The sequence below is a fragment of the Protomyctophum parallelum genome, assembly GCF_964188405.1.
Source record: "Protomyctophum parallelum genome assembly, chromosome: 9".
In the NCBI taxonomy this organism is placed as follows: domain Eukaryota; kingdom Metazoa; phylum Chordata; class Actinopteri; order Myctophiformes; family Myctophidae; genus Protomyctophum; species Protomyctophum parallelum.
In genome coordinates this window covers 28601450-28615515 of record NC_139706.1, presented here as the reverse complement: position 1 = coordinate 28615515, position 14066 = coordinate 28601450, and the positions used below count along the sequence as shown (strand labels likewise).

The following is a 14066-nucleotide window of genomic DNA, read 5'->3' as shown; positions in this document are numbered from 1 at the left end:
TTCTTTTTATTTATTTATCCTAAGCAGACACAGGGCTGGATTTTGAAGGTCCGTTTTACAATGGGGTAACACAAAAATTGCCCTCGCTCTGCGCACAATCGTATTATGAAAGGCATATCGGCCCGTGTTGAACGCACACACAATTATGGCATACGGCGTTCCTGAATATTCTAGCATTGTGGGAGTGTCCATATGTTAATTATTTTCGCTTTGCGCAATTTTCTATTAAGCCCCTTGACCTAAAAACACGCGCATAACGATTAGACGTGGGTCTGACCACCTCATAAATGCAAAAAGCACTGTTTGATTTTACACTTGAGCGGCTCTGAACTCTGCTGGAGTGTTGCCATGTCTGTTTATTATAAGCGGCTTCTTTTTCTGTAAAGTTGCTTGTATAAATATTGGTAGTACTAGTTGTGGTTGCTTTTCTTGTTTCTAAAGTGGTTATTTGGGCTTTTCTCCTAATGTTGTTTAAACCAGTGATCCTCACACAGCACATTCCCATGTCAAGGATCCCCAGATGAATGCATTTGCCCAACTAAGGACAGCTAATCCAAAAATTAAATTAAGATTTTCCAAGATTACTTTTGAAAACAGCAGATTTACCAGCTCACAATGCATCACATTCATTCATTAAAACTATGTACTCTGACTGCAGGGGGATATATAATGATCATTATAACAATGTGCAAGAACATATTTAAAAAGAAGGAAGAACTTTATATTTGTGGACAATCAAAATATGTTTTTTTATTTTAATGTGGTGTCATTAAAATTAATCTGGATATGGCAGACTCACTAACTAGAAAATAAAAACATGGCACTTCATTTAAAATATACAGACCCCTGTTATAGGCGCTTCTTTTGGGATTATTTTTATAGACCTATTTACTTGTTTCTATGAGACATGGCAACAGCGCTCTTTTTGCTCTTTTTTTTTGTAAAATGTTGAGATTAGAAACGGCCATAATTCTTTCATTTCTCAACCTTTAAAAAAAATAAAAACATCTCCATAATCCGTAAGTTTGCTTTCATACGCTGTATCACACCCAATTCAAGTCTTCTTCAATAAAATGCTACGAGCGAAGACCATATACCATCGGGGCCACAGGCACAGCATTAAGCAGCACCCATTCAACTCATTCCTTCATCGTGACTTGAATGAAATAAAATATAATAAACGTTATTTTACTGGTGTTTTTCAATAGAAACAAATTATTTTGAGGCATAAAGGTGACAGCATGCAGTGCAATAGGAATAATTAACCCAAATGTGACAGTCATGTCATGTCTTCTATGGTGCCAGCATGAAGAAATGTAATACCACAACCCCCAAAGTGCGCATTCCGTATGTGACATCAGCTGACTGGTAAAGAGAATAGTACGGACATGTTGATTGGGTATGTCTCAAACACTCCTTAAACACTCCCATGACTAATTCAAGGCCGTTTTGCGCAATCCACGGGGTGTCGAAAGCGCTTCTTAACATGCCCAAAATTGCAATATGACATTCTACACGCCCCCAGCTCTAAAAACTGTAATATGATATGTAATAGTATTGGAACTGGATAATCGACCTGCAAATGTCAGGACTGCCAGTCTACTCTAAACCAACTCTTGACTACTTCCCCCATAGACTTCACCACTAGACCGGAGGCACCACCTTGTGGCGCTAATTGGCATTGTAGCCTTAAAAGCAAAAGTTAGAGGGTTGTGCAATTACAGTAAGGACTAATAAGGAACCATATAAAGGAAGTGTGCGCGTCTCTTCTCTACCACTGTCAATAACCTATAATGTTACTACAGCATGTTTAAGTAATTGTCCAAACGTTTGAGAAGATTGTAAGTCAAAACGACGCAACAAGGTTGTACAGTACAGTAGAAGAATGGCAGGTAAGACTAGATTTAATTACATTGCATAGCCGACATGCAGCGCAAACATACAGTATGTTATCTATATGTTACATAAAATTAGGTAAAAATCATGCTGGAAACTTAATACGCCTGCACTTTTATGTGAATACTGACATTATACCTGTTTATACCCAACAATGGACAGATTTGAAACAAAATCGTTGGTTTACTCTCAACTTTTTTTAGTTTCACTTTCATGTATAACCTCGCCCTTGGGTCACCATTCTGCTGTTTGAATAATGATAAGAAGAAGAAGGGGGGAAATAATTAGGCCACAATTTTGCCTCTACAAAATGTTTCCAGAATAGACACAGACAGACAATTTGCATGATTTCTCAGCTCAAAATATTTTTTGGGGAAAAGTAATGTACTGCTTTAAAATACTTCAGACTGCCCTATCACAATGAGTCCATAGATAAATTACCTTGGCTTTAGCTAGCCTAATGCTTAATATCCCAGAATGCATGGGGTTATCCAAATTCAGTTGAGTGCCCCACCACTCTATCATGCTCCTTAAATGCCAATATAGATTGCCTGGGTTACCCAAAGGAAATATGCATAGTGAGTATGCATGTGGTTCTTCTCAACAACACACCCTTTCACTGTGAACATAGATATTCCGTGCATAGATGTGCCACGCAATGGTTGGCCTGATGCCTGGTATGATAGGCCTGAGGCCTCCAGTGAACCACTCCATACTGGTTACCAAACTAAAAGCAATTGGTTTTGATAGCACATCAGTGAGCTGGATGCAATCCTACCTGGAGGGGAGAGAACAGATGGTGGAGGTGAACGGAACACTGTCGTCCCCCCCCCCGTCCCCCCCCTCCCAGTGAGCTGTGGCGTTCCACAAAAGCATAGGGGCTTTACTGTTCCTAATATATGTAAACGACATGACATCAGCTAGTGACTGCAACTTGTTCCTGTTCGCAGATTACTCAGCACTGCTAGTCTCGGACAGGAATAAACTGCAGGTTGAAAAGGCCCTCAGCTCTGAACTAGAATATGCACCTGGCTCGCTGATAACAAACTCTTTACACCTGTGAAAAACTGAATCCATTCTCTTTGGATCAAATGGTAATCTCAGCAAGGCAGATGGCTTCTTGGTTAGAGTGGGTGACAATATTATCACACGAAAAGATGAAATTACCTACCTAGGTTCCGCATCCTGGAGGCTAATCTTTCCGGTGATAAAATGGCCAACGTAATAAAAAAAAGTCAACCAAAGAACAAGATTCCTTTACAGGTCTGTCTTATCGCTGATTGCTGCTATATATTTTCTTTTGATTTCTAACCATTTAAATTATGTTTAAACTGTTTTTATTTTTGCATAGTAGGCTACTGTATATTTGTATGACATTAAATGTTCTGATGAATAATTGAAAATGGAGGACCCCAATGAAAACAAGTGTAGGGCTTTCTTTTTATTTATTTATCCCAAGCAGACCAAATGTCAGGACTGTCAGTCTACTCTAAACCAACTCTTGACTACTTCCCCCATAGACTTCACCACTAGACCGGAGGCACCACCTTGTGGCGCTAATTGGCATTGTAGCCTTAAAAGCAAAAGTTAGAGGGTTGTGCAATTACAGTAAGGACTAATAAGGAACCATATAAAGGAAGTGCGCGGCTGCGCGCGTCTCTTCTCTACCACTGTCAATAACCTATAATGTTACTACAGCATGTTTAAGTAATTGTCCAAACGTTTGAGAAGTAAAAACGACGCAACAAGGTTGTACAGACATCCAGTAGGCTACAGTAGAAGAATGGCAGGTAAGACTAGATTTAATTACATTGCATAGCCGACATGCAGCGCAAACATACAGTATGTTATCTATATGTTACATAAAATTAGGTAAAACTCATGCTGGAAACTTAATACGCCTGCACTTTTATGTGAATACTGACGTTTATTGTTTACACCCAAAGGACAGATTTGAAACAAAATCGTTGGTTTACTCTCAACTTTTTTTAGTTTCACTTTCATGTATAACCTCGCCCTTGGGTCACCATTCTGCTGTTTGAATAATGATAATAATAAGAAGGGGGGAATAATTAGGCCACAATTTTGCCTCAACAAAATGTTTCCAGAATAGACACAGACAGACAATTTGCATGATTTCTCAGCTCAAAATATTTTTTGGGGAAAAGTAATGTACTGCTTTAAAATACTTCAGACTGCCCTATCACAAGGAGTCCATAGATAAGTTACCTTGGCTTTAGCTAGCCTAATGCTTAATATGTTAATGCTTAACCACTCTATCATGCTCCTTAAATGCCAATATAGATTGCCTGGGTTACCCAAAGGAAATATTCATAGTAGTGAGTATGCGTGTGGTTCTTCTCAACAACACACCCTTTCACTGTGAACATAGATATTCCGTGCAAAGATGTGCCACGCAATGGTTGGCCTGAGGCCTGGTATGGTAGCCTACCATACCATACTGGTTAACAAACTAAAAGCAATTGGTTTTGATAGCACATCAGTGAGGAAAGGAAAGGAAAGGTGACCCCTATGTTTACCCAGGGTAACTGGACTAAGCTCAAGAACTTGTTTACAGCCAGGCCCTGCTCATAGAACATTTCATGGTAGAGGTTCAATGCCTTGTCCAAGGGCACTTCAGCGGTAGTAATTTTAATGTGCCGGTCCAGGGATACGAACTAGCGACCTTCCGATATCAAGACCGCTCCGCAAACCGTTCGGCCACCGCTGCCTCAATCCTGGCTGGATGCAATCCTACCTGGAGCTGTGGCGTTCCACAAGGAAGCATACTAGGGGCTTTACTGTTTCTAATATATGTAAACGACATGACATCAGCTAGTGACTGCAACTTGTTCCTGTTCGCAAATGACTCAGCACTGCTAGTTTCGGACAGGAACAAACTGCAGGTTGAAAAGGCCCTCAGCTCTGAACTCGGTAATATGCACCTGGCTCGCTGATAACAAACTATCTTTACACCTGGGAAAAACTGAATCCATTCTCTTTGGATCCAATGGTAATCTCAGCAAGGCAGATCTGGCTTCTTGGTTAGAGTGGGTGACAATATTATCACATGAAAAGATGAAATTACCTACCTAGGTTCCATCCTGGAGGCTAATCTTTCCGGTGATAAAATGGCTGTCACACTTGCCTAGTGTGGGTAGTATGAAAACCGGGAAAATATATAGAAATAACCTCCAGGCAGTCCTTCATGCAGAGATGCTGTTCGTCTCGTCTGTATTCACCAAAACAAAGTATTTACAGTGATACTGGACAGGTGGCCCTAGCTCCTTCCACCTCCACAGTCTTACTTTGACTGGGAGGCCTCCCTACATATAAAGGCTAAGCCCCTCCCACTGGAACACACCACCCTGAATTAATTCCACAATTATACCAGTACTTCAGGGACAACACATATTATTCATCACATTATTATTATAAATCACTTATTATTCAATCAATTAACCATATCATCTAAACAATGAGAAAGCAGGGTGCTCTAAACAAACCCTCATACTGTTGGTATGTGTCCCACACCCCACAGCTGATAGTTGCTCCCTACTTTGGAGACAAGCAATTAGCAATCAAGCATCAACCCATATACATACACATCCCAAAATAATATAATTCTCTGCAACATACACAATAAATAATAATTCAAACTTTAGGCATTCAGTCTCAGTGGCAGGCTGAACTGCCACAATGGCCACCAACGTAATCAAAAAAGTCAACCAAAGAACAAGATTCCTTTACAGGATCTCCTCACTGGTCAACAAAAACACCTTGAAGACCCTAACAGGAGCCCTCGTACAAGGTTTCTTTGACTATGCATGCACCTCTTGGTACCACAGCATCTCAAAGGCCCTTAAAACAAGGCTCCAGACTTCCCAAAACAAACTGGTCAGGCTCCTACTTGGCCTCACCCCCCGAACCCACCTCACCCCTGCCCACTTTGACAGGCTGGAATGGATTAGGGTCGATGATAGAGTACAGCATCTTGCAATGGGTCTGGTCCACAAGATTCGATACACTACCAAGATACCCATTTACCTGTCTAAATACTTCCTTAATGTTAACAAAGACCACTCTGTTTTTATTTCTCAATTTACTTCTATATTTGTAAAAAAACAAAAAATGAATAAACAGAACATTTAAAAAAAAAATGTTAACGAAGACCACACCCACAACACCAGAGGGAGTGCAACAAACTATGTGCAACCCAGATTCGGCACAAACAAGGGACTCAATTATTTTCGCTCCTATGCCACCAGACATGCAAATCCCTTGACTCCTTCAAAACCGCTCTCAAAGCGCACCTACAGACGGCTGCAATTCGAAACTGGCCCCCGTAAAAATCTGAATCCCCCCCACCACCCACCCCTTTTCCCCTCACTGTATACAGTATGTTTCTTTTCCCTTTTTTACCTCCTTTATGATGAATTCCTGTTCTGTTCTTTTTGGCTATAGAAGTGTCTTTGTACGTCTCAAAATGTTTTGATGATTTGAACAAGGTGGACCCTCTTAATTGTAAACAAGTGTAATGCTTTATTGGGTCGTCCACTCAAAGTTAACAGTCTTTGTATTGAGTTGTGCTTGAAATGTACTGTAATTCTGCAAACTGTTAATAAATATTTAAATCAATCAATCAAAAGCCTACCATACCGAATTAACTAGCTTGTATTGGTAACTTTGACTGCACAATACCCTCCCATTGTCTAGGCCTAACCCACAATCAATTCACTTGCACAATGGGACAGTAGTGTTTCCATATAGGCCTACATTTACCTTGCCGACATCACTTCGCCTCTGAAATTTAATTTAATAATATTTGGACTGCTGGACAGCTGACAGCGTCGACCAGATTCCCGGAAAAGCTTCAATCTGCCGTGTGGGTGGAGCTTCATTTCCATCCGCCAGCTGTCTTAAAACCCGGAAGACAGCTTATTTTGGCCTCGCATGGAAGTTCAGGTGTGCCCAGGCTGACAGTGTTTCCCAAAAAAGGACATAGTGTCTGATTGGCTGCCATGCAGCCAATTAGACCACACACAGGCTTCTGTTTGCGGCCTAGAGGGGTGTGTTCAAGCTACGTGCAACACAACATTTCTTTGGGAAACCCAGCCAATTATCACTCTATTCAGATTGTATTCATTAAGGGGAATTACCCATTAAATAACATAATATACTTCTACCTCCACATGCGTTATGTCAATGGACAACTCAGCCTGTGAGTAGCATGGCTTCATGCAGTCAACTCTAAACTGTATGGCCATCATCATGCTCCACCTCAGCTCCACCACGATGCCGACTATTTCACATAAAAACTATTCATATTATAGTTGATATCTGATGCATGCAGTTTGATACTTTATTTTTCACCTAATACGCAAAAATGGTACCATCGTTTAGTAAGCATTAGTGAGCAAATATAAGAACATACATTGAAAATGGGTCCTTTAAGAAGTGCCTAGTTTTCCTGTACCAACTGTTCTCTTCAGTGCCCGCTTCGTTTTAGTGCCCAGTTCACCTGACATGAATCCCTTCAAAACGTTCCATATTTATTTTTATTTATACAGTAGTATAAAATGCCATTATTACGGTAGGGCTTTAAGCAACTAGTCGACTACTAGTAAATCCATTAGTTGACCTTGTTGGTACTAGTTGACTAGTTGATACGTTTTTTTTTTTTTTGCCTCAACATCAGCTAGATCTAGATTATCACCAATGTACACAGTTTTTAAATGTACAAATATCATTAAAAAAATAGGCAACTAGTCAACTAGTAAAAATCACTAGAAGTGAAAGCCCTATATTACGGTAATATTTTCTTTTTACACATATGGGTTGTTATGCCTTGTTCACCTGTGGTGCTTTTATCTGTCTCTCTCTCCTAGATAAGCTTACCAAGATTCGGCGTGCATTTGTAGCGAAGATATCACTTCCATTACTCAAGCAGCTCCTGGATGACCTCTTGGATGCTAAGGTGTTGAACGATGGAGAGAAAGAAGCAGTACTTGAGGAGAACAATACCAGAACTGACAAGGCACGTTATCTCGTAGACATTATTACGAAGAAAGGAGACAAGGCTTCTAACGTACTGATCACTAATCTTGAGGAGAGAGATTCTGCACTATACTTCGAACTGCAGGGTCTGTCCTCAGGGCAACCAGCCCAGACAGGTCAGTTCACATCAAAGGGAGTCCAAGCTGCTCCAGTGTCTATCCCTTCTAGTCAGTTCAGGTCTTTCAGTAGACAGCAACTGTCCCCATTGCATTTTACCAAGAGAACATGTATGCTTTTCACTTAAATGCAAGCATTGCATCTTTGTAATCAGGTCTCTAGTCTACTGTAATGTACACTACACAAGTAGCCACTGATTATATACTTTGGTTTTTACAGCTGTGCCCCCATTGTCCCAGGAGGAGGCAAAGGCTTGTGAAATGTCCCTCACACTCAGACCCTGTACTGAGGCATTCGTGAAGGCTCAACTAAATAACCCAAAGGTAAGTAATTGATAATACATTAATAATTAATAATACTACCGGTAATACAATTTTAAAAGCTGTACCAGACATCTAATGTCTTCTGAAATAGATAAAATAAATGCATAATGCACGAGATGCAAGCTGTGCTTATACTTACTGGGTTGTACTACTCACAAAAGAGGCCCTATGCAGGATCTTCAATTTATCTAATTTCTAATTTCATAGTTGCATGTGCACTCTATATATATGTTTGTGAAAGCATATTGTCACAATATATATTATGGTTTCACAAATGTGGATCAAAGAGGGATACTTGAATTGTTATGTCACAAACTGTAGTTTAAACTCTAGTACTATCCTGTTATTATATTAGTTTTTGAAACACTTTGATGAATGATTCTAATGTGCTGCCTATAATAGGTTTCTTCACAGATGTACCGTATGCGTGAGAAGTCCAATAGGAATCGCCTGGCCTTATTAATCACTAATGTGGAGTTTAAGTTACCTGGGATGAAAAGGAATGGTGCTCAGAAAGATGAGATGAACATGTGGATGTTGCTCAAAGCATTGGGATACGAAGTGGAACAACATACAAATCTCAGCGCGCAGGTACTGTAGGCTTAACACAGGAAGGGATTTTCTCCAGTTACTTGGTGTAGTGAGTGACTAATTGAATGTGATGTAGTGAGTGATTGACTTAATGTAATTTAGTGAGGGATTTAGCCTAGACTACTTATGTCTGACTTTTTTGTTACAGGGAATTGACTCAGCTATCAAGAAGTTTTCACAAGATCCACGTCTCTCCAACACAGACAGTGTTTTTGTCATCATCATGTCTCATGGGAAGTTAGGAGTCATCTTAGGCGTCGACTGGACAGAGAAAAATCACGCAGAGTTCCCCATTGAAAATATCTACACCCACCTGAACACAGAGAACTGTCCGGCTCTGCGAGATAAACCCAAGGTTATCATCATCCAGGCCTGCAGAGGAGGTGATGCTCTGGTTGTCATAGGAATTCCCATACTTTTTCAGACATATAGACTTCAAAATGTTCTCCTAAATTTTCCTGGCCAATGATGTGATTGTTTCAGAGGTGGAAGGGAAGACGATTGTACATGATGGTGTTGGTGCAGATGCTTACCAGTCACCCTTTAACCCTCCGAATGACACAGAAGGCATAGAGGATGATGGTTTCCGGGTGCACAAAGAAAAGGACTTTATCGCCCTCCTTTCCTGCACCCCACGTGAGTGTATATTAACATATTTACTTGTTATAGGAGAGACAAAATCTTCTTTAGTCTTTATGATTAATATAACTTGATAGATAAGATCATAGATAAGATACTTAAATGATAATACATTTATGTGCATTCTCTTATTATATCCTGCAGATACTCTTTCATATAGAAATACAGAAGATGGATCCTTTCTTATCCAGTACATCGTTGAGATATTCAACACGTTTGCACTGGAGGATCACGTTGAGGAACTGTTCAGGAAGGCAAGTGTTTCAAATGACTACAGTTTTACCAATTTGCATTGTGATCCAAAAGCAATCTACCAGCAAGGATGATCGATAATTGATCATAAATGCATGTAACATCTGCTGTGTTTAATACCTACATTCAAAATATTGTACCTTTCATAATAATGTTTTAATCACACAGGTCATGAACCGCTTTGAGGAATTTGAAAAAAGAAAACAGATGCCCACCAAAGACAGATGCACGTTGACAAAACACTTCTACCTCTTTCCAGGCTACTGAAACAACACTGACTAAGGTCACATTCTCACCTAATACTTCGGTAGACTCAGATCCGTATGGGCGGGGAAAGGGAATTCTTGCATATTTATTTGGCTGCGGTTTGCCTTCACACTGTCATTCGCAGCAATTGGAAACGCAGCAGGGGGGACCTTTATCAATGTGTTCCGTTCATAAACTATAGCCTACACAGTGAAATCTATGGTGATAAAATTACACTCATAACGTGCATGTGTCGTGCCGTCTGGGACCCCCCCCCCCCCTCTCTCTCTCTCTACGCACGCAGCCGCCACACACTGTTCTTTTGGGCATGGAGGCACAGCGCTGCATGAGCGCACTGATATAACTCCCCAGTCCCACACAGTGACAGCACTCCATGTTTACGGCACGCACAGACAGACAGAATATTATGTAGGCTATAATACTGTGATGTGCATGCGAACACGGACTCATTGATGACGCCACACAGGCGGGTGTGGTAAACTAATGACACTGATTGCGGGCATTGAATCAGGTGGCGACGAGAGGACGCCAGTATAAAAGTGACACTTAGACGGCTGTGTGTTGTTGGAGCCCACGTCTAGTGAAGCGGCACTCTGGGTACGGGAGGGGCCGTTCGCAAGTGGTATAGTCTTGCCGACGGTGAAGACAGGTAGTGAGGGGGAGCTAGCTGTCATATCGTAGCAGGAGGGGAGACTACACCTGCGGTCTCCTGTAGTTTAGACAGAGGGGCTTTTAGAGAGTGTGCGCTCACTTTGCTCCTCCATACCATCTGCAACGGACTGAACGTTAACTTGTCCAAGTCACGACGTCCGACACGCATCTCCCCGGGGAGTTGGACGGCGTCACAAGCAAAGACCCCGGGGGAGGGTCCGCCACATGGCGAGTTAAGTACCCAGAGAAATGTATTGTGTATTGTAGGCTATGTGCATGATTATGTAAGAGACATTGTATTGTGAATACACGGATTATTTAAGAGACATTGTATTTATACAGTTTATATAGCTACTTGGTTTTAATGGGGGGTTAATGTGTTACTGTATTGATTCTTATATTTTGTATACTATTCCATGTATTCCATGTATATTCCAAGCATTATAATAAAGGTTGCTATTTGTACCTTGTTGTCTGCGGTGCTTCCAGGGCTGACATTTACGTACTATAGAAAACCCACATTTATTACACTGGTGGCAGCGGTGGGATCTATAAAAATGTCAGTCTCTGATCATGGAGCGAGCCCCAGTAACAACAGTGGTGGCCACAGTAACAATTTATCTGCAACTCCACGGCCAGTCTTTATGCCAGAAACATTCACGGGCACGGGACGGGAATGGGCTGATTGGGCTGAACAGTTCGAAATGGCAGCTGACGTTAATAATTGGGATGAATCTCTGAGATTGAAGTTTATGAGTCTACTTTTGTCTGGTCGAGCTCGGGAGGTGTATAGCGGGTTGTCTGTAGCAGCTAAAGCTAATTATGCCTCACTAAAGACTGCAATGGGGAGATGTCTAGATCCTTGTGATAGTGATGACTGGAACAGAGCCAGCTTCTCATCACGTAGGAGGTTACATAATGAGACTTTAAGAGAATTTGGCATTGCACTGCGGCGGTTGGTTACTAAAGCATACCCTACAATAGATCTTAATACCCAGGATGTATTGGCAAAAGACCATTTTATTGCACATGTGGGAAATGGAGATTTGCGTATTAACCTTCGCAGTGCCAAGACAGCAACATTGGAGGACGCAATTAACCTGGCTGCAGAGCTTGAGCTCATTAGGAGTTTAGAGGGAGGGGCCCCAATGACTGATAAGGTGTGTGGGGTTGTTGAAATATCTGCCAGTAATGAGCAGATTGACTCTTTACTTGGTGTTGTAGAAGGCATTAGGCAGGAGGTTAAGTCTTTGCAATCAACTGTACAGGCAATGAGCCTCCCAAGTGAATCTGCTTCTTCGCACATAGAACAAGAATCTGCCCCTCTCTTATACCCAGTCCCTATTCCTCCGCCTAAACTGGAGGCAGACCAGAGCAAGGAATGCTGGGAGTGTGGGTGCAAGCGTCACTCACGCCGTGACTGTCCTTATTTTATAGGGAACCTAGTGGGAGCGAACACTAAAACTCAAATCCCTGCTCCTCATTCTATGTCCACTGTGGCGTCTGCTATCTTAAAGGGTAACTCTGGATATCTTAAAGCTAAAATAGGTGGCCTTGACTGTCATGTACTGGTCGATACTGGAGCCTCACGCTCTATTATTCCGAAACAACTGTGGTTGTCTATTACTAAAGGTGGAAGTGACCTAGTAAATTATATTGGCAAAGCTACAGCAGCTAATGGGGGTGGAATGCATATTTTGGGCTCCTGGCAGACAGTATGTCAATTTGATTCGCTTGCACTGGTTGCTGAGTTTTTGGTCTCTGATATTCCCTCCACAGAAGTTTTACTTGGTTTTGATTTTCTGTCAAAGTATGGAGCTGTTGTCGATCTGGGGAAGAAACAATGTCAGATTTTGGGCAAACGGCTCCCCTTGGTTGATCTTAATCCCTCATTAGAACCCCAAATAGTTGTTGTTCACACGGATACAGTAGTACCCCCCCGCAGTGAAGCCATTGTCTGGGGTCAGGTACGGAGTGGGTGGGGAGATTATGCAGAAGGGATGTTGGAACCGTCCACCTCAATTTGTAAACAGAGTGACATTTTGGTGGCCAGAGTGGTTTGCAGTGTCCAGCAGGGTAGACTACCAGTGAGAGTTATTAATGTAACTAATGAGGGCCTACCACTTAAGAGCGGCATGAAGATAGGCACACTGTTTACTGATATTGAAGTAGGTGAGGAGTCAATGGAGCAGTGTGAGGACGGGGAGGGAGGAACCTTATTGCCACCGTGGACAGTTGACACACTTGTGGACCACTTTGGGGTAGGAGAGAAGGGTCTCGCTCCAGATGAGGTGAGGGCAATTAGGCAGTCATTTCACAAGTACCGGGACGTGTTCAGTCGGGGTGATGCAGATTTGGGCAGAACACATTTAACATCACATAAAATTGACACAGGGAATGCACAACCCATTAAGTTGCATCCTCGACGGGTCCCCCTTCACTTACAACAAGAAGTAACTAATAATCTGACACAAATGTTGGCTAATGGGATAATCCGTCCTTCCTGCAGTCCATGGGCAGCCCCAGTTGTGCTTGTAAAAAAGAAGGGAGGTGGGCTCCGGTTTTGTGTTGACTATAGGAAACTCAATGAGGTTACAAAAAAAGATGCATATCCCCTCCCTAGGATTGATGATGCCCTTGATAGCCTGTCACACGCTCGGTGGTTTTCCACCTTAGACTTGGCTAGTGGCTATTGGCAGGTTGAAGTAGAGCCAGAGAGTCGCCATAAGACTGCCTTTGCCACCCGACAGGGCTTGTTTGAATTTAATGTTTTGAGTTTTGGCCTTTGTAATGCACCTAGCACTTTCCAGAGGTTAATGGATTTAATTCTTGCTGATTTGCAGTGGACTACATGTCTAGTTTACCTGGATGACATAATAGTGTTTGGGCGCAGTTTTCAGGAACATCTGACACGTCTTGATGAGGTACTGGGAAAACTCCAGCAGGCCAACCTTAAAGTGAAACCATCAAAGTGTAACTTATTCTCTACTAAAGTCCATTACTTGGGGCACGTTATATCCGCTGAGGGAGTGAGACCAGACCCAGCTAAGGTGGAGGCAGTCAGAGAGTGGCCTGTCCCTACCAATCAGACAGAGGTTTCCAGTTTTGTAGGGCTGGCATCTTACTATAGGAGGTTTGTAAAGGGTTTTGCAGACATTGCTCGCCCGCTACATAAGCTAGCAGAGAAGGGAAAGCGTTTCCAGTGGAGCGAAACTTGTCAATGTGCTTTTGATCAGCTTAAGACTAGTTTGATTACGGCCCCTGTGTTGGCTT

At 42.0% G+C, this 14066-nt stretch overlaps 1 protein-coding gene across 2 annotated transcripts; it reads left to right on the top strand.

The window, feature by feature from the left end:
* The first annotated feature begins 1844 nt into the window (after positions 1 to 1844).
* Positions 1845 to 10156, top strand: LOC310864340 (caspase a-like). 2 transcript variants are annotated; one of them, XM_083772994.1, is made up of 8 exons: positions 1845 to 1892; positions 7785 to 8069; positions 8290 to 8393; positions 8796 to 8984; positions 9133 to 9367; positions 9468 to 9620; positions 9768 to 9877; positions 10044 to 10156. In XM_083772994.1, the coding sequence occupies exons 1-8, from the start codon at positions 1886 to 1888 to the stop codon at positions 10140 to 10142; spliced, it is 1182 nt and encodes a 393-aa protein (XP_083629120.1). In that variant the 5' UTR covers positions 1845 to 1885; the 3' UTR covers positions 10143 to 10156. The 2 variants fall into 2 exon arrangements, with proteins under 2 accessions (XP_083629120.1, XP_083629121.1); XM_083772995.1 differs by lacking the exon at positions 1845 to 1892 and adding an exon at positions 3650 to 3686.
* The last annotated feature ends 3910 nt before the right edge of the window (positions 10157 to 14066 follow it).